Source organism: Pyrus communis, chromosome 1 (assembly GCF_963583255.1).
Source record: "Pyrus communis chromosome 1, drPyrComm1.1, whole genome shotgun sequence".
NCBI classification, from domain to species: domain Eukaryota; kingdom Viridiplantae; phylum Streptophyta; class Magnoliopsida; order Rosales; family Rosaceae; genus Pyrus; species Pyrus communis.
In genome coordinates this window covers 8,978,648-9,004,084 of record NC_084803.1, presented here as the reverse complement: position 1 = coordinate 9,004,084, position 25,437 = coordinate 8,978,648, and the positions used below count along the sequence as shown (strand labels likewise).

At 37.9% G+C, this 25,437-nt stretch overlaps 5 protein-coding genes across 10 annotated transcripts; 1 reads left to right on the top strand and 4 right to left on the bottom strand.

Moving 5' to 3' along the window:
• The first annotated feature begins 10 nt into the window (after positions 1–10).
• Positions 11–5,637, top strand: LOC137739344 (uncharacterized). 5 transcript variants are annotated; one of them, XM_068478915.1, is made up of 16 exons: positions 11–177; positions 434–579; positions 668–995; positions 1,122–1,214; positions 1,338–1,428; positions 1,937–2,003; positions 2,207–2,250; positions 2,437–2,607; positions 2,683–2,781; positions 3,079–3,147; positions 3,543–3,681; positions 3,945–4,143; positions 4,388–4,503; positions 4,655–4,691; positions 4,913–5,104; positions 5,228–5,637. In XM_068478915.1, exons 2-15 carry the CDS (start codon positions 445–447, stop codon positions 5,089–5,091), a joined length of 1,767 nt encoding a protein of 588 aa, XP_068335016.1. In that variant the 5' UTR covers positions 11–177; positions 434–444; the 3' UTR covers positions 5,092–5,104; positions 5,228–5,637. The 5 variants fall into 5 exon arrangements, 4 of the variants coding, with proteins under 4 accessions (XP_068335016.1, XP_068335024.1, XP_068335031.1 ...); XM_068478923.1 differs by having other exon boundaries at positions 380–579; positions 4,397–4,503; XR_011069089.1 differs by having other exon boundaries at positions 27–177; positions 380–579; positions 4,913–5,148.
• Positions 5,638–6,430: 793 nt separating this feature from the next.
• On the bottom strand, positions 6,431–9,350 carry LOC137734467 (uncharacterized). 2 transcript variants are annotated; one of them, XM_068473731.1, is made up of 6 exons: positions 9,026–9,350; positions 8,421–8,621; positions 8,052–8,168; positions 7,748–7,897; positions 6,817–6,875; positions 6,431–6,701 (listed from the first exon to the last, which is right to left on the bottom strand). In XM_068473731.1, the coding sequence occupies exons 1-6, from the start codon at positions 9,227–9,229 to the stop codon at positions 6,566–6,568; spliced, it is 867 nt and encodes a 288-aa protein (XP_068329832.1). In that variant the 5' UTR covers positions 9,230–9,350; the 3' UTR covers positions 6,431–6,565. The 2 variants fall into 2 exon arrangements, with proteins under 2 accessions (XP_068329832.1, XP_068329837.1); XM_068473736.1 differs by having other exon boundaries at positions 8,421–8,647; positions 9,026–9,162.
• An 832-nt stretch (positions 9,351–10,182) lies between these two features.
• LOC137734456 (outer envelope pore protein 37, chloroplastic) lies at positions 10,183–14,050 on the bottom strand. The gene is made up of 6 exons (XM_068473721.1): positions 13,326–14,050; positions 13,025–13,114; positions 11,615–11,785; positions 11,335–11,429; positions 10,768–10,888; positions 10,183–10,451 (listed from the first exon to the last, which is right to left on the bottom strand). Exons 1-6 carry the CDS (start codon positions 13,965–13,967, stop codon positions 10,320–10,322), a joined length of 1,251 nt encoding a protein of 416 aa, XP_068329822.1. The 5' UTR covers positions 13,968–14,050; the 3' UTR covers positions 10,183–10,319.
• A 415-nt stretch (positions 14,051–14,465) lies between these two features.
• On the bottom strand, positions 14,466–18,197 carry LOC137734448 (la-related protein 6B). The gene is made up of 10 exons (XM_068473715.1): positions 17,453–18,197; positions 17,173–17,254; positions 16,951–17,045; positions 16,765–16,836; positions 16,401–16,480; positions 16,175–16,274; positions 15,960–16,007; positions 15,783–15,851; positions 15,523–15,696; positions 14,466–15,140 (listed from the first exon to the last, which is right to left on the bottom strand). The coding sequence occupies exons 1-10, from the start codon at positions 17,936–17,938 to the stop codon at positions 14,877–14,879; spliced, it is 1,470 nt and encodes a 489-aa protein (XP_068329816.1). The 5' UTR covers positions 17,939–18,197; the 3' UTR covers positions 14,466–14,876.
• Positions 18,198–18,954: 757 nt separating this feature from the next.
• On the bottom strand, positions 18,955–24,927 carry LOC137734441 (inositol 1,3,4-trisphosphate 5/6-kinase 4). The gene is made up of 14 exons (XM_068473708.1): positions 24,467–24,927; positions 23,357–23,481; positions 23,106–23,244; positions 22,841–22,876; positions 22,484–22,688; positions 22,291–22,391; positions 22,099–22,167; positions 21,530–21,732; positions 20,883–21,036; positions 20,517–20,630; positions 20,191–20,253; positions 19,846–19,991; positions 19,594–19,741; positions 18,955–19,504 (listed from the first exon to the last, which is right to left on the bottom strand). The coding sequence occupies exons 3-14, from the start codon at positions 23,238–23,240 to the stop codon at positions 19,364–19,366; spliced, it is 1,515 nt and encodes a 504-aa protein (XP_068329809.1). The 5' UTR covers positions 23,241–23,244; positions 23,357–23,481; positions 24,467–24,927; the 3' UTR covers positions 18,955–19,363.
• Positions 24,928–25,437: the final 510 nt, after the last annotated feature.

Sequence of the window (25,437 nt, the reverse complement as noted above, 5' to 3'; positions counted from 1 at the left end):
CGCCTCTGCGGCTCTGCCAGTCCCGTTGCCCTTGCGAACTCCGCCTCTCTTACTCTCAGACACACACTCTCTCTCTCTCGCTCGCGCTCTCTCTCTCTCTCTCCCTGCGCCTCCATGAGAAGGGGCTGGAATAATTAAAGAAGAAGACAACCTAGTTGCTCCCTGCCTGGTAGTCTGGTAGTGTTTCTACATCAACATATTCATGCTTTCTACTTTCTTCTTAAGTTTTATTTTCCTTTTTGTTTTAAATTATTGAACTTGATGAGTATTCTTTCTTGGTAATTATATTCCATTGAAGATGAATTATGGTTGTCCACTGTCCATCTTAACATGTCAAGTTTAACTTTTTATTTTTTGGTCTAATTGAATGATGATGTAGGTACTACTGGGTAGTTTTGAATTGTTTAGATTAGCTTGGTTTTCTCTGCAACAGTAACCTTTACAATGGGGGTCGTGAAAGATGGCACCGCCACCGGATTTCTCCCCAGCAAACAAGTTTTCGCCATCCACTATCCCGGTTATCCTTCGTCCATGTCCCGTGCCATCGAGACACTAGGAGGGACCGAAGCAATTCGTAAGGTCTGCCAAGTTGCCCGCTTTACTAATTCTCTAGTCCTTTAACCATTTTATGTCACCATGTTGAGATGTTTCACCATTTGGCTTGCAGGCTCGTACTTCACAGTCAAGCAGGCTGGAGCTCCATTTCCGGCCCGAAGATCCATATGCACATCCTGCATTTGGAGACCTACGTCCTTGCAACAACTTTTTGCTCAAAATATCTAAAACCAAGTCTAGTGCTGGACAAACTGATCAAGTTTCAGATAGGACGTTTAAAAGGTCCTTGCAAGATGCAACTGACTTGGGCAAAGGCATACAGTCATCTGAACCCGAAAGTGAACTACTTGCCCGCAAAGAAGATGAATTGCGGAAACCTGATAATGATCAATTAAACTTTGATATTGTTGCTCGTGTTCCAGAGGCTTATCACTTTGATGGTTAGAGTGGCCCTGCTTGCATCAACACCTGTTACATCTCCTAGATTATATACTTAGTTAAATTTTCCTGCAATTTCAGAACTGACTTTCAGTGGTGCTTCTTTTCCTCTTTTGACATGTTTAAAGGGATGGTAGACTACCAGCATGTCATTGCTGTCCATGCTGATGTTGCACGGAAGAAAAAGAGAAATTGGACAGAAATTGAGGAGCCACACTTTGGTAAAGTCTCTGGGTTTCAATTCTTTTTAGTTTTTGTAGTTTGGAGATATTCGTAACATCTTTCTTTCCTTCACCTTAGCGAGTGTGTTTACATCTTGTACATTATTTTCTATCTATTTGTAGATAAGGGTGGCCTTATGGATGTTGACCAGGAGGATGTGATGATTCTACTACCTCAACTTTTTGCACCCAAGGATGTGCCTGATAGTTTAGTGTAAGATGTTCTAGCGTTTTTTTATTCTTATATTGGAAATTTATTTTTATCTTTGCATAATCCTGTTACCACAATTTTCCTTCAGAGATAACTTCTTGTTTTTGGTTATGATTCTTTCTTCATGACTACTTAAAGTCATGTAATGGGGTTATTCTTCTTTACTTTATCAATTATTGGTGGTTCCAAGGAGCTAAAATCAAGTATTATGAAGACATGTGGATGTGGGCACCTTTGTTCTAAACTTCTAATCATATGAGAATATTCCCTTTATTGTATTTGATCTTGATTAGTTGGGGAGCTATGTGTTCCTTGTATCTTGTTAAGCTTTGTTATAGTATCTGATTAGATGCACTTCCGCCCTTCTTCTCTTGTACTCGTCTTCTTTCTCATAGGAATCTTTGTTTCTTATCATAAGACTTGGAACTTATTGGATGGTATATTATTTGATGGCCTCAAACAAATGGCTCAATTTTCCTGTGCTAATGTATGCAGTGTACTTACCTTTTAGGTTGAAACCACCAGCGACATTGAGTGCAAAAAAGAATCAAGAAGAACCTGTGCAACACCAATGGGAGGTGAATATTATTGTTGAATTACTCTACTGTTTTGATGACATAGCTAAATATATGCATGCTAAAAGCTATGATATTTGTACTTATTTGGCTCTTTTGAGGGTACAAGATGAGTCTTAGACCCCAGTGTTAAGGTTTTCAGCTTATTCGATAAGTTTTAACTAGGTGGATAGTTCAAACTGACATTATTATTTTCTTTTTTCCAGATGAGTATGGAGCCAGTTCTTGCACTTGACTTTGGCATCAGTGATATCCTAAACGTTAATTTTAGAAAGCTAGTTGTAATTTATTGCTGAGAGTTATTTTAAATTTTCCAATTTATTTATTTATCTCAGAAAGAATAATAATAAGAGTTGATGGCATGAAAGTCATCAAGATTGGAATCTTTATGAAGTTCCTGCATAGCTGTGTATCTTTTCTACTTAGCATTCTTACAGATTCCTAAGAGAACAAATTGGGAGGAATATATATCCCATGGCTCAGATCAGTGGGTGTCACAGATGGCCTTGTCTCGGCTGTTTGATGAGCGGCCTATATGGCCAAAAGAGTCATTAACCGAACGCTTGCTTGATAAGGGCTTCAACTTTTCAGATCACATACTCAGAAGGTTGCCTTTCCTTTAGCTTATAGTCTTCTAGTCTTAGTCTTCGTTCTGTCGGTTGAGGTCATTTTGTTCTTGCAGGCTTCTTTCTAGAGTTGCATACTACTTTTCGCGTGGACCATTTCTTAGGTTTTGGATAAAAAAAGGATATGATCCTCGCAAAGATCCTGATTCTCGAATGTGAGTTATAAACAAAGCATCTTACACATATAGTATTTAGCAACTGTCTGCTTTTTTATTTCTTTTGTATGTAGGTTTCTGTTTCCATCATACAATGTTATTATTTAAAGGAAAGTGGAAAATTGTATATGGAAGTTTGTTACTTTTGATTTTTGTAAAAGATAATAATGATGGACCTGAAAAGTCCTAATTACAATATGTATTCAGAAAGGGGGCAAAAGAACTCCCTCCACCACCACCTAGTTTGATTCTGGATTTATCTCCTTTTTTGCTTATAGTAATATTTTGTTTCGGCAGCTATCAGAAAATTGATTATCGAGTAAGACCACCATTACAAAGTTACTGTGATGCTAATTCAGCCAATCAGTAAGTTTCTCTTCAAAGTTTTCTTTAGTTTTGTTCGAAATCTAGTGTAACAATTAATTGAGGGAGAGAGAGGTTGTTTCTTGGCATTTTCTTACTATGTTTGAATAAAGAAAGCAATGCTGACTTGAATGAGTGCTTACGGAGTTGTCCAGTAATTGGTTGTTATGAAACATCAACCATCTTATTTTTGCCCTAGTATCTGTACCATCATTAATTTTTAGAATTATGTTTCTTTCCATGCATTGTTTGGAGGATACTCAAGATGAGCCTTGCAACTGGTTCTAGCTTTGAAGACCAAATTTACTCGTTCTAATTTCCCGTTGTTAATGTGAATGACAAGTTTTCTATGCGAATAAGTTCTCTTATTCTTTTTCTTTTTGGGGTCACTCGTGCAGACTAAAGCATAGATGGGAGGATATATGTGCATTTCGAGTGTTCCCTTACAAGTGCCATACAACATTGCAACTATTTGAACTTGGTGATGATTACATTCAAGAACAGATAAGGAAGCCTCCGGCTCAGACAACTTGCTCCGTGAGTTTCTAGAATCAAGATATGTTGTCGCTTTTCCATGCAAATTCATGTATTTGCATACCATAAAACCTGTATAATATAAAAGTACAATTGGTCATAACTTCTAAATGTTTGATGATGTTTTGTGAGAATCTCTTTAATCCTGCAGACAGTCATAATTTACTGTAGTGAAATGAAGTATATTAACTTAGTGTTCCTTTATTTATTTGGGCCATTAGAATTTCAACATTGGCCAGCTTTGAATTTAGCCTATTTCTTTGCAGTCTGAGACGGGATGGTTTTCATATAACATGCTTGAGAACTTGAAAGATCGTGTTAAGGTGAGGTTCCTATCTGTGTTCCCTGAACCTGGTTCAGAACACTTGCTTAAAGCTGCGACGGAAAGCTTTAAAAAGTCCAAGAAGATGTGCAGTAAAGACAACTTTATACGTGCTGAAGTGATACAGCCAGAAGACAATGCTGGTACAAACAGAAAACTACATTTGTGGACTGGGTTCCGGTTCTTTATTAGTTTTCTTTCGAAATTACTGTTTAATTAAGAGCATGTTTAATATTTTTAAATTTTCTGACTGTTTTCGAGAACTTTCAAAGTATTGTATCACTGGAATGTTTTTTCAGTGCGGTCCTTCAAAAAAGACAATTTTAGAGATTAAATATAGTAGGACTTACTGATTGTTGGTGATATTTATTGAGTACTTTTATCTAGAACTTATAGGCAAGGAAGATGCTGCAGAACCCAACAATCTTGAGGATGATGAGAAAGATGACACTGAGGCTGATAATGTTGAAGAGGCATTAGATACGTATGATGGAATTGATGCGGTAATTGATTCTTTTATCTTCAACAAATTATCTGTTAAATCACTGTCTTCTCTAATATCGGTTTCTATACAGTTTTTTTCTTTTCAATAAATTATCAAGATTCAAGCGTGCCTCATTTTTGTTGACTTATTTCACGTTCACTTGTTTGTAGGCTGAGGATGGTGAAATTTCTCTGCAGTCACATTCCTGTATCCTTACAGCATAACTGTCCAGTTCAATTTTCTTTTTCTTTTTTGTGCATCTTTCATACATAAAGATTGATAATTTGGCATGATTTGAAACCAAAAAGTGATTCTTTCTGGGACTTATTTTTCCATACTTTGAAGCAGTACTGCGAGTTCTTTTGGATTGGCGGTTTTCAAATGTTTGAAGTCATGCAAATTCTTGTGGATTTCCTATATGTTGTTAGATATGAACATGGAAAACATCTCAAGAACCCATTTACAGGAACTTTTTGGTAGTTTTCCCTCTTCTGAAGCAGGGGGTGATGGAATACAACAAGATGTAGCAGCAACTCATACAAGCGATGAAGAATACCAGATTTATGAGCAAGAGAGTGATGGCAACTTCTCTGATCAAAGTGATTGATAACATCTCCAAGGTTCCCTGCATCCTCCTGATCGCTTATTTAAACGCTCCTTCAAAGTATGACAGTGTATCTTCCATTTCAAACAGCTATTCAGATTTTGGATTTTTCTAAAGCCTCAATAATATTGTGTTTTAGTCGCGGCTGAGGGAGGGGCAGAAGACCATCTAATCTAAAGCCAGGGGATGCCGTCGTTGCAGCTGCAAGTCTACAGTTCAACAGGTTTAAAGTCTCTTGGTGATTCTCTAACATTTCAAACTTTGGCATACAATACATGTAGATAGATGTAGGGAGCACCCGAACTCAGCTGCAACTCTACAATCGTTGCACTCGTCACACTCACAGTAGTGTGACTGGTGACCGTGGTGTTGTATAAGGTGCAGCTGTTGAAATTCTTCCAAGAAACTTTTTGTTGATTTGATGTGATCCTAACTTGGACTTGGAGAGGAATATTATATAACAAATTTCATGATTTTCTTGTAACATTTGTAAATCCTGGTGTTACAAGTGATCTTTTGTTATTGAGTCGCACACGCACAACTTTGCAAAACTGAAAAAAAAAAAAAAAAAAAAAAAAAAAAAAGAAAAAAAAAAGAAGGGAGTGTTATCGCTCACAATTTTTTTGAAAAATGTGATTTTTCCGTTTTTCTCATATTTTTTGCGTATGCAGCTACTATCCACACTATTTGTTAGTTTCTGTCACTTGATCATTTTCAATTTATTCAATTTGTTGGCCGAAAATTGAAAGAAGTGTGAATTTGTGAAAAATAAGAAGTGGATAATATTACTCTAAATTATCATTTGTAAGCAGTCTTTCATTTATTCACCTTATTTAATTTGAATCAATACTTGAATCAATACGCAATATTAGTGGGACCAAAATAGCGATAAGACGGTTCTGTCGATGAGGACATCTTTGAAATATCTTCCATGAATTTCCGGTAGCTGATGGTACATTGATACGGCAAAAGTTCTGGTACAAATTTGCAAAACTAATAAAAAACCGGTGAATCATTGTTCACAATTTTTGTGAAGATTGTTCGAGTTTCTACAAGATATTTTGTATACACAATAAGGGAGAATTTTATAAATCATTTGAAAATGGTATATATCCATTTATCGTGTCCCATAAATATTTATTATTTAATCTTTTAAACCATAAAACAAATTAAAAATATATACTAACAAAATACAGCTCTTCCAATCACGGACTGAAAATTTTGATTGTGGCCAAGGATGGACTAAAATGCCTTTAACCTTTCCGGACCCTGCTAGGGACTAGCCCTATCCTTCACGGTGTGGGATACCTCAGGTTTCAGCCAAAAAAATGACAGAATGAGCAAATTAATCAACTTCCAAGCTACTTCATTGATATTTGGTCGCTTCCATCTAATTTTATACAAACAGAAATAGAAGCGCTCTCTCCCCTTCTCTCACTCAAAATGTATGGACAGTATGAACAAGGGAAGGGGGTGCTTAATCCAGGTAGAAGAGAGTCACAATTTTGCGGAGATTTTTGGCCTCTTGACAAGTTTCCATGAGCAATCTACTGTCGTGAAACGCAAAGCATATAACTTGCTGTACATGTGAAATGATGTCCATATTGCACAACCTGCAGTTTCACCATCAAACACATGAAAACAAGTTCATACTTAGATCAATGATACCTGCAACAGGTATAACATGATGGAAGCTACTCTAAACGTAAAAGTGGAACTGCTATCAACCTGCTCGCTTCTATCAGTGGTAGATGATCATTTTGAGGCTTTTCTATCACATTCTTGACCTGAAAATCCCAAGAAATTATCAATTACCATAACAACATTGCTTTTCCTTTTTTCGCGTGGCGGGAAACAAGGTTAAGTTACTAAACATATTATGGAAATAACAACTAGAAAGACACTTGGGACCCATTAAATTCTGTTCAAGCTTATATGCACCCAATCGCTCTGTAAATAATTAAGAGCTGCCGATTCAATTTCATTTTCTAAGACATTCTACAGCAGATCTACTCTTGTAATGCCTACAGTAATAAATTGTAGGAACTGTAATCCTAAGTTCCTATCACAAGAATATTGAGAAATGGCACACCCAATTTCATCCTAATACAGCAAGACTTAACTGTCAAATTAAATACAAAATAAGGGCCATTTGCTGGCGAGCTCTTCAAATTCATACATATCACCTCGTTAAATGGTGATAGGCTACTAGATGCTTTCCTGGATGTTCCCTAACAAGGAAATGACTGCAATACAATCATACCTGAACAAATTTGAACGGATGAACATTTTGAGCGAGATGCAGATGAATAATTAGAACTTCCTTGAGTAAAGGAAAAATGAAAAACAAAGATGAAAAAGAGACGTAGGCCTTATATGAGTTTTTCGCCTTTGATAGATAGAGGGATGCAGAGGGCAAGGCCGTAGTGCACTAGAACTACAAAAGCCCCTGCTATTGTGGTTTAAGAAACTACCGTACACAAATAGCATCAAGAAAATCCAAAAAGTAAAAAGAGGAGCAAAAATCTAAACTCAGAGTCAATTATTAGACAATAAGCAATTGATAACTCCGAACATGTGAATACTATGAGAAAATCTAGTAAAGACCAAAATAGATGACGTGTAAAATTTAAGGAATGTCATTTTAAGAAATTCCTACTTTTGACAATAATTCCTGGCTCTCAGGTGGTTGCTTCTTCAAACTCTGGGGCAAGATTACGGTAAGCAGCTCTGGTTTCTCTGCTCTTAAAGCACCCCTGATGACAGCTGCATTAGTACCGGATGCCCCTGATGTATATATGTGATTTTTCTGCAAACAGGAGGTTAAGGGACACACAAGTCAAGGTCACTGATCCCTTCAGATTCAACATAAACTGAAATTGCCCAGTATTGTTGAACATCTGATAGCTCCATACGTACTCATAAATGCAAGATATAAAATCTAATTCAGTTACAGCTCTTACAGTGATCACCATCGCATAGCTGAGAATCTCAACAAGTTCTTGATGCATGAATCCCATATTCCGGGTCCCAAAGAAACCAATGGCTCTGGGCCCTTGTTGCTGAATGGCTAATAACTCCTGCAGATAACGTTGCATAATATAGGAAGACTGAGAGTGCTTTCAAGTTGCAATTAAGAAAACACTTAAAGACAAAGCATACAAGACCTGCAAGAGATATAGGCTACCTAAAAGTCCTGCAAACATATGGTTTACAAATAAATTGAGTGACTGGAATTAGGATTTTGTAAGTAATCCTCATGGCAACGATTACATTTATATGCATCGAGTCTACGAAATGGAAAGAAGCCAAACCGAAGAATAATCACGCACCTGTAGATAATCCACATCGTCCACAGGTCTATACTCTGAAACCATAACTGCCCCTGATCCTTCGACAACAGATTGAGCCTGGGTTGGGATTTGGGTACCCCCTTCTTCATCCGAACCAAACATACTCACACCAGTCACGCTCGCGTCTTCATTTGATCGACTACCTATGTCTTGATCACTTCTCAAGCGTCCACAAAGCCACTATACGAGTACAGAAAAACATACCCCTGGTAGTAAATCATTAGTGAAAAACCAACTGCCCACAAAGAGTGGTAATTTGTAAGCATACAAGTTCAAGTCACATGCTTTTACAGGAAATTAAACCGGTTTAAGGCAAATGGACGTCGAAATTATAGAGTTGCAGCAGCATCTTGAGATAACAGAGAGACTAACGCAAACAAGACCCCAACTTTGAAGAGCAAATTCAATTACTTCATGAAGGAACAGAAGCATCTCATCCCAGAAAAATAAGCATAACGATTTGTAAGCCCAAATATACAATCTTTTTCATCACCAACGAAACCCAACTTCTCAGAATTAAGAAAAGCTGATGATTTGAATACGAACATATAAATATGCGGAGGGAGAGGGAGAGAGAGAGATACCTTGGGTTTGGAGCGAGTGGATGTCTTGTTTCGAGCACATGTGTGGCTGTGAGATGAGAGGGAAGAAAGGTTGAAATTAGGGCTTGCAGAGTGAAAGGATTTGAAGGACTTGCAGGGGAAGTCTGAGGAGGAAGAAGAAGAAGAAGAATAGGGAGTAATGGAGGTGAGAGGCAGGAAGAGCCTCAAATGCAAGGGTGTTGTCATTCCTCGCTTTTCGTTCGGCTTTTGCTTTTGGGGGCAGCGGCTGCTTGCTCCTCTGCTTCTATCTTTCTGCGCTTTTCACAATCTCTCTTCTCATTTGATTATTTATATAATGCAGAAAATTAACAAATTGTAAAATGGAATAAGATTTTGTCAAAAAGGCTTCTCCTTTTCCAATTTTTATCTTTTCGTTCGCTTTTTGGCTTTTCAACTTTTATTATACTCTCGTGTATTTGCCTTAATTTTATCTTTCCTTCTTTGCATATTTTGACCTACCCACGGCTCAACGGAACCTATCTACAATGTCAATGACACTACAAATGCCACGTGTCTAACTTGATAATATGACAGTATGTGATTAACTATTTTTTCTCCGCTTATTAAATAAGGTAAAGAGATTATATTATTCTAGCTGTCCGATCGAATAATTTGAAGAAAATCAAAAGATAAAAATTAACCGAATGTGTGAGAGGTAATAAAAAATCGTGTGAATAGCATCAACCATTCTTATAATTAGCGTCCAGTGACATTCTCACCGCGTAGAACTTGTACTTGTAAAAAAAAATAAAAAATAAAAAAGGGTAGTCCATCGTCAATTGTTTCCGAGTACTCCAACGGGACAATAGCCTAACAAATTCGCTCCAATAGCGACCGATGCAGCTTCATTGTCTTGCAAGAATTTCATTAAACTCTAATATGAACCTACGATTTCATTTATGTGCTGTGAATTTCATAGGGATCTCTCGCGAAGGTAAAATCTTTGAGCTGGAACAACAGAGCAGACAAACAGGGAAGGACCACATGACAAAAATATACAGCCACTTGCTTCTTTAGCATCTGATCCAGCAACGACCTCATCTGGACCAACTAATTTGTGTAAACTAAACCCAATTGCTTAATAAATAAGTACTTATCCAAGATCCTCTCAGCTTTCCGTCTCGACTGCCCGTCACCTGCTGACTATCAAAGTATTATTTCAATTGGTAAATATGAAACAACACTATCATATTTATACGATATCGAAACAACAGAGTTGCAGTTGAATGTTCATAAAAGGGCACTACAGCATATCATCCCACAACCAGAGTGATTATTATATGTCCCATCTCTTTTTAACCCGGAACATCAATGCCGATGATCGAATGTCATCTTGCGGCACTTGGAGCATGAATTGAACTTTCATCTTCAACGGGGCTGTCTTTGCTTTCCCACCTTCATCTCCAACCTGAAACAAACAGTATCATGTTTCCTATCATTTCTTCATGGGGGGTGCTATCCACAAAGGTAAAAAGGGGTGTGTGCACTCAACGGTCAGGCACTTAATTCGCAAATCTAAGTGTTGAATCATTTTTAGCATGCGATCAACACTCCAAAGAAATCTTCATTGACATAAATTTTTCTTACAATTCAACTTATTATGGCATTATGTGTCATTAATAGTTTCCATGCATAGCCTAAGGGTTTCCAAACTCCCTTTTCAAGCGGAACAACAGAATAAAACTAAAAAAGGCCTTTCTTGTTGTCCTGAAATAAGCACTTACCCAAAGAGATGCCCAGCCAAGGCGCACCTCTGAGTCGTAACCAGCTTTAAGTTTCAAGTCCTTGCCGTATGTGTGCTTGTATACCGCGCTCCAGTAGTTGGAATCAAAATTGTACCAGTAGCTGGAGATGAAATCACCAAAATCAGTATTAAACTCTTCGAACAGTCTGGAAATAGATGACTGGAGACAAAATTTGCAAATACATGACTGCTTGATGAACAACCGTAAACAAATAACAAGATACTCGCACGGTGAAATTACTTTGAAGTAATATTCAATGCAACTTAGCTATACACGAAAATCACCCATTTTTCACTTCATTATTTCAAATGCTCAAGCGACACATTTAAAAAAAGATCCAAGCTGTACCAATTTACTATTGGAGACTTATAAGGAAAAATGTTGAAGACAAGATTTACAATACAATTTCATAAATGATGATACTAAGCAGATAACATAATACTTATTCATAGTATACATCTGAATCAACAAACAAAACACAAAAAGAAACAAATCAATAAACTTTTAAAACTATCCTAAATGGAAAGAAAAAGTAAGATTTCTAACCTCAACTTGTCTGAAGGACTAAACCGACGCTTAAAAGCAAATGACAAAGCATTGTAAGGCAGAGAAAGGGTTGGGATAAAAGACATCTCCTCATCCTGTACTAAGTCCAAAGCTGTCAGAAAAGTTCACAGAGACGAAACGCCAATATGATGAAAAATGCATTCATCCAGCTATTAGGAGACGTTGAATATTTTTATTTTTCCTTAATGGGGACCCAGCTCTCACTCTTGTGCAATTGAAAAAAACCAAATGTAGAAAACCAGAGTAATGAAATGGTTACCTTGTATGAATATCGCAACTTCAAATCTTCATCCGCATATTGAGCAGTACACAACCCATTCAAAATTTGGCTTTTTGCAATTCCATTAATCGATAAAATTCTCTTCGCCTCCTCTTCTTCTTTCTCCTCCACAGAAACTTCACCCAATGGGAACTTTAGGGTAGCTTTTGGCTGCAGCATCAGAGTAGTGATTAAGCTAATAAATAAAACTTACCATGATTTTGTTTAGGCGTGTAAGGAGAAGCATTTCATATAATATGGTGCCACGATATCTTTTTATTCTTTTTTCCCCAGTAAAAAATCAACAAGGGGAAAAATAAGGGACACTCTGGAGTGGAAAAGTAACAGGACACTAATTTTTTTTTTTTTCCTTTTGAGAAGAACAGGAAACTAAGGGCCTGCTTGGTACTCTACTTGAATCCAACTTTTTAAACTCAAAAACAATTTTCAAGTTTTAGGCCTTAAAAACTTTTTTGGTAAGACTATTTTCAAAAACTGAACTCAAGAATATAATCTATTATCTAAAAACATAAAAAGTGAGTTTTTAGGGTTTTTAAACTTAAACTCATTTTTTTCTTTTCTCTCCCTCCTCCCCTCTCACTCCAAATCTATCTCTCTCTTTTCTTCTTTCTCTCTCCTCCTTTTTTTTTACCTTTTTCGTCTCTCCTACAATCCGCTCTCTTCATTCTCTCCGTTCTTTCTCTCACTCCTCTTCCTCTCTATCTCGTCCGATCCTCTCTTCTTTCTCTTTCCTTCAATCATCTCTAACTTTCTTTCCTCCTCTCTCCTCTTTCTCCCTCTCCTGCGACCCCCTCTTTTTAGATCTCTTTGTCTTAAGTCATAAGATTTAAAAATTTTAAATCGCAAACCAATCAAGTTTTTGAATCTTAAAGAAAATTGTTTTCAAGAAATGTTCTGAAAAAATGTTTTGAGAAATGATAAAAAATTTCAAATAGGATACCAAACAGGCCCTAATAAATTATTTAAAAACGACTATTTTTCTATTTGGTAAATTGTAATGCTGCAAGATGACATAAAAGGACTTTTTTTTTTGGGAAAAGAAACAAAGCATTCAATAAAATGAGAGCAACAAGGAACGTTATCAAGTATACACAAAAGAAGAAAACACCAACTCAGAAATCCAACACCAAATTATAAATCCAAATGACGATTCTCGAAATATGCCATAGTGTCATAATTCAACAATCCAAGTCACGAATGCCGGTGTATCTTAAAACAGATCAATGTGCAAAAACAGAAACAAGTTTGAAACACTACTGACTCCGCGCAGCAGTAGGACTCCAAGGAAATGGTCTTGTTAGAGTTATACTTAAATGGAACGACGGATGACAATTCAAAACTAGGGTGTCATAACATCATTATACCGCCGATATCATGTGTTGTACTTACCATACCAACATAAGGAACAGGAGAAGAGAGCTCAAGTGCATAGCCAGGGTCAGCAAGCTTCGCGACCACGGTTGCCTCTCCTTCTTGTGCCTAAGAACAATCATGACATTTAGACATGAGAGAAAAATGAGTCAACTTGTTCATGTCGATAAGCTTTGCGAAAACATAAACAGACACACGAAGATTGGATGGGGCGTAGTCAATGAAAAGCTAAAGCCTAATTGCCTAAGATTGAACGCCGGATGGTCTCAACAATTACATTACAAATTTACATTCGAAAGAAAGGGATTGAGGAGGTAACCTGGAGATGATGGGTAGCACGGAAATGCAATCTCCGGCCAACATCGACGGAGCCGTTGAGGAGGGTAGATTGATCTTCAAAGTTGTGGTGAACGGAGAGGTTCTTGGAGACGAATGTCAACTGCGGCGGAGAGAGTTCGCCCTTGTGGTTGTTGCTGAAGGAGAGCTTCAGCTTGGCGAGGCTGTCCAGCAGCTTGCAAGAGACCTTGTGGAAGAAGACGGAGGAGTCGCTGTCGAACTCGGAAGTGAGTCGAATAGAAGGCCTCTTGGGGAAGCTGAACACGACGGGACTCCTCGAAGCTGCGGCTGGAGGAGGCGGCGGCGGCGGTGACCCATCTAGTGACAATGAAGGTGGAGGAGCAGGAGGAAGAGTTCCAGTTGCTGGGCCCTGGTAATTAGGGTTAGGATTGTTAGGAAGGATGGGTGTGATTGAGTCTGCCATTACTGATTCACTCCTTTGAGTCCAAGCTCCCCTGAATCTCAAAGACAGAGAAAGAGCGAGAGAGAGTGGGCGCGTGCGTGACGACGGACGAGACTCTCGAGAGTGTATCCTCCGGTCCTCCTCCGCTGCTTCTGTGTTTACCAAGTGTGTTTGTTGTGTGGTTGTTTTTAGGCGGAAATGTAGATGCCCGTTCACTTTCATTCCCCCTTGGTTTTTATTTCTTTCTTAATTATTTTCGCTTTCATATATCCGCCAGAGTTCGAAGAAAGAGATTCAATTTAAAGGTGTTTTATTTTGGTCCAAAGAAAAGAAAGGCAGGCATTTTCTTTGTATTTTCCTTTTCGGTATGTTATACAATGATTTAGTCATAATTAAGTATCGAATATGCCATCTTTAGAGGAAATATTGTTACTCACTACCCTCAAGTGATGGTAAGTGATCATTGCCTATTTATCACCGTTAAATAAATTTAAATTTTAAAACCTGAGTAGTGGATATACATAAATCTTAAAATTTAAACTCATACAAAAGTATTAAATAGAATAATGAGTACGATGAGCAAAAATGCACCCTCCTTGGGAGTCACAAACTCTCGCTTACAAGAAAAACTTCTCTACACTAATGCCACTAACAAGAAGAAAGGATGGCCAACACATTTTCTCGCACTAAATTTTGAATCTTCATCCAATTCACACAGTGTGGTTTAAAATATCGTGTTATTGAATCACACGACATAACACATTTGATTAATTTGTGTAAAACAAAGATTTTGGGATGTAAGAACAAAAGCTAAACCTAACCAATCACTAGTTATGACCAAATTTCTTTGACTCGACTACATTTATGATTTATCCATGTATTGGTATTCATGGTTTCCTGAATCAATAAAAACAAGGGACGCAATCACATTTGCAAACACAAACAGAAAATGTTACCACTTATTTTTGACTCAGCCTTAAAGACTACAATATGGATTGACAGCCCTTAAAAAAAACCTTTGCCATCAAACACCACACCATAAGACAGTGTTTCCCTTCCCACCACCCCCAACACGTACTTTGCAGCCACAGAAATACCAAAGAAAAAAACACTATCAAATTCCCCCAGTCCTTAGGCAATATTAACAGTAGCTGGCTTCCCCCGACCCATTGCAAATCCCCTTGTGCCGTCAGGCATACGCGGCCCGGGAGGCTGCTTGGTTACAACTGCCTGCTCCGTACTCCCAACTGAATTGTTAGGAGGATGCCCCGCATGATTTCCACGATTAATATTATGATGGTTCTGATGGTATTGACCTCGCCCACGCCCCTTGACACGGCCTTTATTACGCCCTTTTCTCTGCCCAACTTCCTTGTCATTGCCATGCTCCTCTCCCTGGCAAAGAAAATTTATGCAAAAAATATTATATTGATACAAGCGTAAAATGATAAATACAAAGTGAATACGCCATAGTTGGGGCTTCTATAGTAAGGTGAATTCATGCTAGATGAAATGATTACAATACTTGAGTTGATATCATTAAAATCAATAACTACGATCAAAAAGCGTAGTGAAGAATGCGTATTAACTCAAATTTTTTCCCCGCTCCCCAAGAAGCTTTTTGGCTGACATCAGTGAAAGGGGGTAACTATCATCCCTAATGTAACACCAACGTTCCAGTACCATACTTATGCTACCATTAACCATTTTGAGAAAAGTTCATCCAATTAGCGTGTGTAAATGTTTATCAATTGAATGCAACACTCAAAATACATACATATTTCAATGAGTTTGTTCTCTCTTCGTGTTCGTGTGGATGGACATTTGACTGTTGGGAAGAATCTACTGATTGTTTCTCATTTGCCTGTTGTTCACCTGTAGAATCATCTTCTTCCTCTAACTGCACTTCCCCATCCTGCCCCTTCTTCCCCCGCACTTGAGCAGGTTTTGTCTGCAAATGGAACAAACAGAAACTACAATTTCAGGAACCAAAGTGATCTACCTAACAAAGAACCACATATAGTTTTGGGCATATACCGCTCGTCTAAGCATTAAACGGACTCTAAGGCCACTCCTCCAGTTTGCCTCATCATTAAGCTCTGCAACCTGTACAATAGAAACGCACATTTTAACCAAAGAAAGAAATGAACATTTATTTTACATAGTGAACATGGCAAAAAATCATATTAACGTCTAATCATTGTAAACACTTACAGCTTTCTCCGCTATCTCAGGGGATTCATATTCCACAAATGCATGTAACTACAAAAAATAGAGAGTCCATATATGAGATATTTCCGTCCACCTTTAACTATATAGGAACAATAATTACTATTGTTAACTATTCAGTTTATATACTATTACTAGGTGCAGGGAACTGCAAATACCAGCACAAACCATATCAAGTGTGCATGTGTTTGTATGTATACCTTGTTACTGAAAAGCATGCCATCTGCTTTTGCAGATCGGGATGCCGAGGAAGCACCACTATTGGAGGCTTGTGGCTGGCAGGTCCGGATTGTCTTCACACTGTCAAAGAACATCTCAACGTTATATAGACTTCTAGGATCAATAAAACAAATCCGACTTGGAATTAAAGAACTTGAGTTAAAAAAATAAAAAATAAAAATCTAGAACGAAATGTGCTCTTGATACCTCCCAGCAGCAGAGAAAACCTTCATGAGGTTTTGGTGGCAATGATCCTCAGGCAAATTTTCAGCGACAATTATGCGAGACTACAGAAGATCAGAATGCAAATCAGATGATAAGAGGAAACATGAGTTTAATTTTCATGAAATCTCAAGAATTATCAAGTTCAACAAGGATTTACACCGAGACCTTAATAGAGAATAAAAAAAAAAAAAAAAAAAAAAAAAAAAAAAAAAAAAAAAAAACCTCTTATTCTTAAAATACCATTTTTTTAAAAGACCGACTCACAAAATCCTTGGCATAAATCGAGGCGCCAAACCAAAACATTTATCCTAACATGAAAACGGTACTGAATACAAGTAAAACCTACTTGCAATTCGTCCATATCTAAATGAGTCAGGGGATGCTGACGTCTAACTTTCTTTCCATCTTCATGAACTACCTGCAAAACATGAAATCGTTAAAGATCAAAACAGAAGGACAAACGAAGAAACTGATACACGAGCGAGGCGGAATATGTTTGTGCTTCTTAAAGGGAAGGATGGAGTGAACTCACCAGCTTTGAAGAGTTCCGCAATATGGTTGCTAGCTGAGAATTACTATTTACGAGGGCCTTAATCTTCTTGAAAGATGCAACAACAGAGATCGGCACTATATCAGGATGAATATTAAACAGTTAATAACGATAAAAATTTAAACAATGGATATTGAATCGAACCCTAAGACGCATTTGAAAGCATATGAAATCGTCGAGTAAAGGAAAAGAAGAAGAGGTTACCATATCCTTCAGGATCTTTGTTTATGAACCTCATAAGATGATCAGTAGTAGCCAAGTTTAAATCGCTGAAATAATACTCCACCTGCAAAATGAAATGTTAGGCCAACCAAACCGATATCCAATCCAACTTGTGGACTTACAACAATCAATGGAATTTGGAATTACTAACTATGAAGGGAGGGTTTATGAACAACTCTCAATCACAAGTATACACTGTTAGTGTTGGAGGTATTCAAATATTAGGATCTGGAGACAGACAGACTAGGAATTATCAAGTAACCTGATTCAAAATCTTGGAGGTGGCTTCATCGGAAAGCTTGTGAGTCTTGGAGGAGGAGGAAGCATGATCCGCCTGAGATTGCTCGCCCAACTGCTGCTGATGATGCTGATGCTTCTGTTTCTGCTGCACGACCACTTCCTGGTCTCCAAATCCAGAATAATGATACTGGTGGTGATGATGGTACTGGACCGGCAAGTGATGATGATGATGAACTGGGCCCGGCACCGCGTGAGGTGGAGGAGGAGGAGGAGGGACGACCTGGATCGGAACATTGAAGGGGCCCGAAGGAGGCGGCGGCGGCGGCGGAGGGTAAACGTGGACTTGACCCACAGCCGCAGGAGGCGCTGCCGGTGCGGATGCGGGCGCAGTGGGGGTGCGATTGGGGACGAACTCAGCGGCCTGGGCGTTGAGGCGACTGAAGGAAACGTTTCGGGATAGGGATGGATCTGATAGAGCATCGGACGACGGGGATTCACCCTGTGCCATTTGATTTGGATTAGTTGTCGCAATCTTGTTTAGTTCGGTTGGGTGTCCTGTGGGAAAACTGACAGAGATTAGAGAGAGAAAATGAGTAAGCGCAGCCCTGCGAGGGGCGGAGACGACAGCGGAGAGGACTTCTCGGGTCTCAGGCTGCTCCCGATCCTCGCCTATTTATAACTTTATTATACTTTTAACTCTCATTCTTCATCTCGGAGTTGGATTGGTCCACGTAGATTTTTTTGGGAGTGTGGGGCCCTCCTCTTCTACTTCTCATCTTCTTCTACTTCCTGCCCTAAAACTACGCGAGTGTACTACTGCTTGAACACGAACACTCCTCCTCCTCCTCGGTGTATTTGTCCTCGTTAGACTTGGACGCGGACTGGGACTCGGGCTTTCTTCTCTCGGCGTGACTTGGCTGGACCCTCACTTGTACGGATGCACGGTACACCAAAATAACAGCGTACCTACCTAATAGTAATATGTGTTCAAATGGTTTTTCTCTTTCCTTTTCATATAACTCGATATTGTCGACTCGAGACACTACAATAACTATCTATTTATTCCATGCAAATCTCGCTCTTTTTTAAAGGAAAACTCCCCCCCCCCCCCCATTGTTGTTGCGCCGAATTGAACTGTTACTGCACCACATTGTCTTGGTTTGTTAACCACATTCACATATGAATACGCCAACAGCAGCACAACATTGTCTTGGTTTTGTTAACCACATTCACATATGAATACGCCAACAGCAGCAGGGAGCACACCGACCTTGGAACCCAAGACCAAGAGGTGTCACGTAAGGGCACTTCACCATCTTGTTGGAGGAGGGTCGGTTATTGTTTACTGAACCAACCAATATATGGATTTGAAGTCTTTCAACGGTTGGATTCAGTTCAATTTCTTACAAAACTAACCTATTTTCAAGTGCCAAAATTGATCCCATAATCCCATTGTTGAAATTTTACCGCTATTGTTTATTTCATCCTGTATCACGAATCACGATTCCCGACTTCCTAAATAAGTAATCTTCAGAGAATTCATATTGGTATAACCAGCTAAGGTTCAGTACAACAACATCAAAACCGAAGATGATCTTAAAACGACCAAAGAAAGTAGAGAGGAAAAAAAAAGAGGTTTTTTGATATGGGTCCAAAGTAACTAAAAATTGGACCTATTTCAAAAGTCAAAAGTCACTAAAAATTGGACCTATTTCAAAAGGTAGTCTATAAAATTGGACCTATTTCAAATTTTCCCAAAAAAATATCCTCGACTTCTTAGAGAAAGCAATGCATGGAATAAAAAAACACAAGTTATCTTGACCTTCAAGGCTAGTACAAGCAACTCTTGCTTCCCTTAATCTGTTGTCACGACCAAACTTCATCTGCATTAACAAACTACTTGCATGGCGACGCAGAGTCAATACACTAGCCGCTACTTATTTCTTCCTCTTAATTCAAACTTCTTCTTAATCGCACCCCAAAACGCAGGGATAGCAACTTCGTTGGGAACTTCCTTGAATGATGGGAGGTAATTCACATCGACAATGACATGGTCGCCGGTGCCTTCCTCAATCTGCACACACATGATAGGAAAAGAGGGTCAAAAGGTGGGACACAAAACATCCCAACCACACATCAACATATGATTTCAGCTTTACTCACAACAACATCGAAGCCGAAGATGGTCAGCTCAAGATTTCTCATAAGCCAATTAGCTGCACTAGTAACCAACTCAAGATCAATAGTGGCCCTTGAGCTATTACCATCTCCAGAACTCAGGTTCCCTTTGGCAGTGGGTAAGGATTTTAAGCTGCAAAGGAAAGATCACCACGTCATGGGTCACTGATTACATGTATCAACAAACTAAGACCAAAAGGAGAGGTAGAGGAGTAGAAGGGGAAGCAAATGTTCTACCTGTCAAAGACTAAGGGTTTGAGCTCCTTACTTCCAGATAATTTCTTCAAACCATCTGCATTTGGAGTAGAGCTCTTAACTGCATGATAAACTTTCTCACCCAACACGTAAAATTTGTAGAGCGTTGATGAATGATCCACATATTCCTGCAATTCCAATCGTTTGCAAAGAAAAACCCTGTAAGCTAGCATGCATGAACACGTGTGACAAAACATACCTGAACTTTAGCACTTATTTTTTTAATACAAAAACATTGCATTAGGTTAGAACAAATGGACTCCTATACCAAACATATCGGGTAGAAGCTATACCAAATTCATCAAATGAAAATTAAATCTTTTTCACCTGTATAATTGCTGGAAGAGGAACAGTCAAATCCTTGAAATCTTCAACTCTAAAAACTATTGCCTGTAATGTAAGCGTTGAATTTTTAGTTTAAACAATACGACAAAGATGGTGAATTTGGATGAAGAACAAATAGCAATTTGATAAACATGTATGCTTCCCAAATCTCATTTCAATATTACTGCCTCAGCAATAACTCAATTCAATTCATTTAGCAAATATTTAAAGACCTTTCAATGCAATCCAATATGACGAGGGAAAGAGAAAATAGTATTTGCAGCAATGTGACTACAATCCCTTTCTTTTACTAATAAATAAAGCATTACCATGCTGTGAGCATCGGCCACACCACAAGCAACTTGAGGTTTTACTATACTTGGAAGAGCTAACTTAGCTTCAGATAGGCTTTGAACCAAATCAGACTGGTTAAAATCATCAACCTGCGCATGTATAAATAAATATGATATTTAAAATAAACCATTCTTGTTGTTATATACACAAAAAGCTCAATCATGTCCTTAAGATAGCCAGTGACTTAGTAGACCACACTTACAGGATAAATCCATGACTATTTATGCCGAAAATTGCTAAAATGTTTACCGAGAAAGTTTCTGCAACTTAAATATCAAGAGATTTCTTTTAACTTGTGAAAACATTGCGAAAGCAGAAAATGCACATGCACACACGCACACCTTAAGAAAATTAGGCCCCCTAATTGCGCAGCAACCGGCGGTTTTGAGATCCTCCAACCCAAGTAGAATCTGTTGAATTTTCAATCGATCTACTACAGGATAGATAGAGCTAAGTGGGTCAATCACACAGAGGTCTAGGTGATGTTCCACATATCTGTGTAAGAAACCAAAGGATATTAAAAACAACCCAAATGGACATTACTACGTTATATAGTGCTCTTTTGCATACTCCAATTCCAGGACACACTTGCTTTGATGAGTGGTATCAAAATGATTAATTGATTACAAATTACAAGAAATCAGGACTGTATGAATGTGAAGAAGAAAGTCTAAAACTAACATTAGAGGGAGGGATACATTTACGGAAGAGTATAAACTACAAGCTTATGCATTTACATTTACTGATGTATACCATATCACAAAAGTAGGCACGAGTATAAACACCACAACATGGAAATTCATCTCAAATGCCACTCATACAATGGAATAGGAGAAAAGTACTACGTGTCAATGTCTTAACGCGCTTCACATTAGCTCTTCTATGGAAATACGGATGCCAGATACTATTAAGATGCTTATTTCTTCTGGTAGTGAGCCAACTACTCTCTATGGAGGAAAAAATCAGACTGATAAACTTAACAAGTTACCTTTGCAATTCCTGCATTCCCCTGCTGTATGTTATGCTGGTAGAAGATGGTAAAGATCCATCCAAATTAATGGATATAATTTCATCGGTTGCTTTATGGAGAACTACATCAACTTCTTGTAATTGAGGTGCTAGAGGGAGATCAAATGTGAGGGGAACGAACATCAACCCATCTTGAGTAGGATACATAGGGAATGCACCCCTCTGAAAAAAAATCAAGATGACTTGTAAGCTTCAAATACAATCTTGTATACGTCTGATTTATTCATAAATATACACAATCACTTAGAATGCCAACCCCAGAAAATCAGATCAACCTGATAAATTTCCTCAACTCAAAATTACTAGAATTTCCAGTTAAATAATTACAGCCATTCAATCTATCAGGGTAATTTTACAAGTGCAAAAAGTCAAGCGAACAGTCCAACTGAAGTGAATAGTGACTCAAAGCCTTTCAGAAAGCACAATCATATTTGCACGATACCAAGTATCAATGTTTTCTTCCTTTTGTCTTTTCAATATTTTCTTCTCTCCTAGCACTGATTGCCTTCAATTTTATAGAAAGCTCACCTTAGCGAAATCCCCTTCACGAGACGGCTTCATAATATAACCAACTGTCACAATGCTGTTTCCAAATGCCTGTTTTCCATGTGAAGCATAAGATTCAATGTTACAAGAAATATAGAAGAAAAGTTGTATACATAAAAACAAATAGCCAAAGGCAGTAATAGTAGTATATGGACAGCAGTTCCTCTCAAAAACCTTTCTATTTATTTGGCAAATAGTCAAAGGCAACTCGCATAGTTTGTTGATATACACCATGCTTGAACTCTCACATGTGGATGCAGGGCTGCCTTCAACATCTGAAACCAAAATAATTTGCAGTTGAGCCAACAACAGGACGTCATTGACTCGGAGAGCATGGTTGGGGAAAACATGAAAGTGCAATACTCACTGAGAAGCGTGATAACCCAACCGCATTTGCTTAGTTTAGGAAACATGTATTCCTTGTTGTTGGATACTATATACAAAATACAGCCTCGGGTATTAGGCCAAGCTAGCATAACCTCACGTATAGCATCGTTTGTAGAGGATGCGGATTCATCTAAGAGGAAGCAATGGATGGAATACTGTGCCGCCATTTCTTTGAGAATATTAACCTATATATGACAAGATACAGATTGAAGATTGTCAGAGCTCAGACAGATAGTGTGATAATTCTTTCTTTTATTTCCTTGTTTAATTAAGATCGAAGAAGAAAGTGTAAGTGTAAGTAACTAAAAAGGATGTGCAGGAAAATGAGAAGCTTTACCTTATGAGCTTCAAGACCTGCTCCATAAGAAATTCCCTGCATTCAAAGATAAGCCAAAAAACAGAATAGAAAAGATTAATTAACAATAATTTCGTTATTTTGGTCGGGAAAATTGTAAGATAAGGACAAACCAAAGAACATGACAGGCTGAATTACATTGGGCAGAAGAATAAATGGAAATGAAAAATTAAGCAGATGGACAAAATTGGAACCAAAAGAGTGAAAGGGAAAGTAGTAGTAGACTAGTAGGAGGAGGAGTACCGACCATAGGAATGTTGGAATGGCGAAGCTTATGAAGCAGAAAGTGGGCGTCTGATTGCAAGTTGACATTGGTACCACCAAAAAGTACACACTCGTCCAATATCACTCCTCCTACACCGCCACCGCCAACGCCTGCCATCTCTCTGTCCAAGACTCCAAAAGTAAATTAGTGACAGAAGGAAGAAACAACCATCACCCATAGATGAAGGCGATAAGAAGAAGGGGAGATTCGACCATTGATGACATCCTTCTCACCAGGAATCGACCTGCGTCTGGAGATTTGAGACAAGCGACTTCTTTTTTTTCAGGGTACAAGAGCCCTGCTTCATATGCCACTTTGTGTCACCACTGATCTTGACAAATTGGTATCTGGATTTCACCTGGAGAATGAGAACCTCCTCAAAATAAATTTTAAATATTTTTAATTTTCTCCAATATCTTTAACACAACTATTTCACCAAACAATATTGCTTGGAACAAAGTCGAATGGTTAGAGATCATATATTACACTTTCTTCCTATTCTTCCTTGTTTCGTAATGAACAATATATCAAAAGTCACACAATCTTTTTAGCAAAAAAGAAACAGCCAGATAACTGTTGCTTACCTCCGTACAATTCACATGTCTTGCATAATTGTTGCTTACCTCCATACAATTCACATGTCTCAGTTCTCACACTCATAATGTTATAGCATACATACTATTCTTCTTCTTTGTCATAAAATGCCAAAATCACTCACATTTTTCAAATCAACACTTACATGAACAACAATATGCCCAAAAAAATTGACTTGAAAAAACCACGCTGTTATATGTTTTATTATTTTGCTGATGTGATGTGCTCAAAATAAATGGTTAAATTGGCCCAAGTGTGACGTTTTTCATGTATAAATTGATAAAGTTCGTGGCGGTGTCACTCTTCTGGTATATACCAGATAAGCAAACAAATCAACAAAAACCCAGAAAAACAGCTCCAAATGTAATTATATGAAGGAAAGAGGACTCGGCATCTTACTTGATAATATCAGACCGTGTCTATGATCATGATGAACTCTTTAGGATACAAAAAAATCACTCTTTTTTTAATATACAACTCAGGCCAGGAAACACTAAAACACAACCCCTAAATCCAACTGAATCAGATGTAAAACAAATTTGAATATAATTTTCTAAATTCAGATTAAAAAAAAAATCTATTTGATTGGAGCAGATGAAATTGCAGTCCCCAGGCGAAATTTCTAATCGTTAAATTGGATTAGACAAAATCAAGAAAAATTTTCTAAAGCCCAATTATATTAAATCACAAATTTGAAGCAGATTTTGACATGCAATAGGTCAATAATGTAGGAATCGTTTTAGACTAACCTTGATGGCGGGCGTCGGAGGAATCGTCCAAGTACCGTCGGAAAGCTTGAATCCGAAAAAAACTCTTAGCGTATAGGGAGATGCTGTTGATGTGAAATTCAACAAGCAAAGGTTGAAGGAGAGGAATTTCAATTTGAAAGATCTGGAGCAAAGTGGCTGCTTGGTGAGGAGAAGTCGCAGAAGTTCACCAAAGTGAAAGGGCAGAAGTTTCTTACTGCTAGAAGGGATTCAAATGGAGGAAAGCAGAACCTGCATGGGGAACCTTATCAAAGTTAAAGGGCAGAAGTTTCCAGACGATACAGAGGGGTTAAGAGCAGCAATCTGTCTGATTTTTTTTCTCCTTGAATCATCGTTTAGCAGCTCAACTTTTTTCTAACTAATCAGCATTGATCAGTGAGGGTTGTATCTCAAAAATGATAATTTAGGCTCTCTAGGTCCATTTGGCAGTTAAATTCGTCGGTATAAAGTATTGCTTTTGGCTGAGATGCACGCGAAATGGCATTACTCGTTTCATGTCGAACTTCAACGATCCAAATCGTTTATTTTGTATGTCTCGATTTATAGATTATTCTTGCAAAAATTCAATTCAATCCGAAACTATTTGCTTAATTAATTATCAAGATAAAATTTGTTTCTTATATAACATAGTATTCGTTAATTTTTTTTAACCTAATTAGATATCTTAAATATTTCCGATTTTGATAATATTTTGCAAATATGATCTTTAAGGGTAGTTTCGTGACAACCAAAATAGAAAAAGAATATATTATGATTTAAAAAATTATTATAAATGTAGCTGATAAATCTATCTCATTGTTTTATTGCCCCACTCACATTTTTAGTATAAATTTTAATGTCAATTTTACCCTCTTGTAAAATGAAGTGTAAGGACCAAAACAAAAACGTACGGTAGATTGCCAATTTCCTTATGCCCACTGCACATTGCCGGATTGCGCATTTCCTTATGGCCG

What these genes read in the sequence shown, in the direction of transcription:
- LOC137734456 (XM_068473721.1), bottom strand. Translation starts at nt 13,967, where the DNA reads ATGAAAGTGAACGGGCATCTACATTTCCGCCTAAAAACAACCACACAA. An exon ending in GTGCTACCCATCATCTCCAG is followed by an intron (nt 13,115 to 13,325) that starts GTTACCTCCTCA and finishes GATTGTTCTTAG; the next exon opens with GCACAAGAAGGAGAGGCAAC. An exon ending in AGTCCTTCAGACAAGTTGAG is followed by an intron (nt 10,889 to 11,334) that starts GTTAGAAATCTT and finishes TTTCATCTCCAG; the next exon opens with CTACTGGTACAATTTTGATT.
- LOC137739344 (XM_068478915.1), top strand. Translation starts at nt 445, where the DNA reads ATGGGGGTCGTGAAAGATGGCACCGCCACCGGATTTCTCCCCAGCAAA. An exon ending in GATGTGCCTGATAGTTTAGT is followed by an intron (nt 1,429 to 1,936) that starts GTAAGATGTTCT and finishes CTTACCTTTTAG; the next exon opens with GTTGAAACCACCAGCGACAT. An exon ending in ACAGCCAGAAGACAATGCTG is followed by an intron (nt 4,144 to 4,387) that starts GTACAAACAGAA and finishes ACTTTTATCTAG; the next exon opens with AACTTATAGGCAAGGAAGAT.
- LOC137734441 (XM_068473708.1), bottom strand. Translation starts at nt 23,240, where the DNA reads ATGGCAGGCGTTGGCGGTGGCGGTGTAGGAGGAGTGATATTGGACGAG. An exon ending in TTTGCCAAATAAATAGAAAG is followed by an intron (nt 22,168 to 22,290) that starts GTTTTTGAGAGG and finishes CATGGAAAACAG; the next exon opens with GCATTTGGAAACAGCATTGT. An exon ending in CTCTTCCAGCAATTATACAG is followed by an intron (nt 19,992 to 20,190) that starts GTGAAAAAGATT and finishes TTGGAATTGCAG; the next exon opens with GAATATGTGGATCATTCATC.
- LOC137734467 (XM_068473731.1), bottom strand. Translation starts at nt 9,229, where the DNA reads ATGACAACACCCTTGCATTTGAGGCTCTTCCTGCCTCTCACCTCCATT. An exon ending in ACGATGTGGATTATCTACAG is followed by an intron (nt 8,169 to 8,420) that starts GTGCGTGATTAT and finishes CGTTATCTGCAG; the next exon opens with GAGTTATTAGCCATTCAGCA. An exon ending in CCACTGATAGAAGCGAGCAG is followed by an intron (nt 6,702 to 6,816) that starts GTTGATAGCAGT and finishes GTGAAACTGCAG; the next exon opens with GTTGTGCAATATGGACATCA.
- LOC137734448 (XM_068473715.1), bottom strand. Translation starts at nt 17,938, where the DNA reads ATGGCACAGGGTGAATCCCCGTCGTCCGATGCTCTATCAGATCCATCC. An exon ending in TGCGGAACTCTTCAAAGCTG is followed by an intron (nt 16,837 to 16,950) that starts GTGAGTTCACTC and finishes CATGTTTTGCAG; the next exon opens with GTAGTTCATGAAGATGGAAA. An exon ending in GTTTAATGCTTAGACGAGCG is followed by an intron (nt 15,697 to 15,782) that starts GTATATGCCCAA and finishes TTCCATTTGCAG; the next exon opens with ACAAAACCTGCTCAAGTGCG.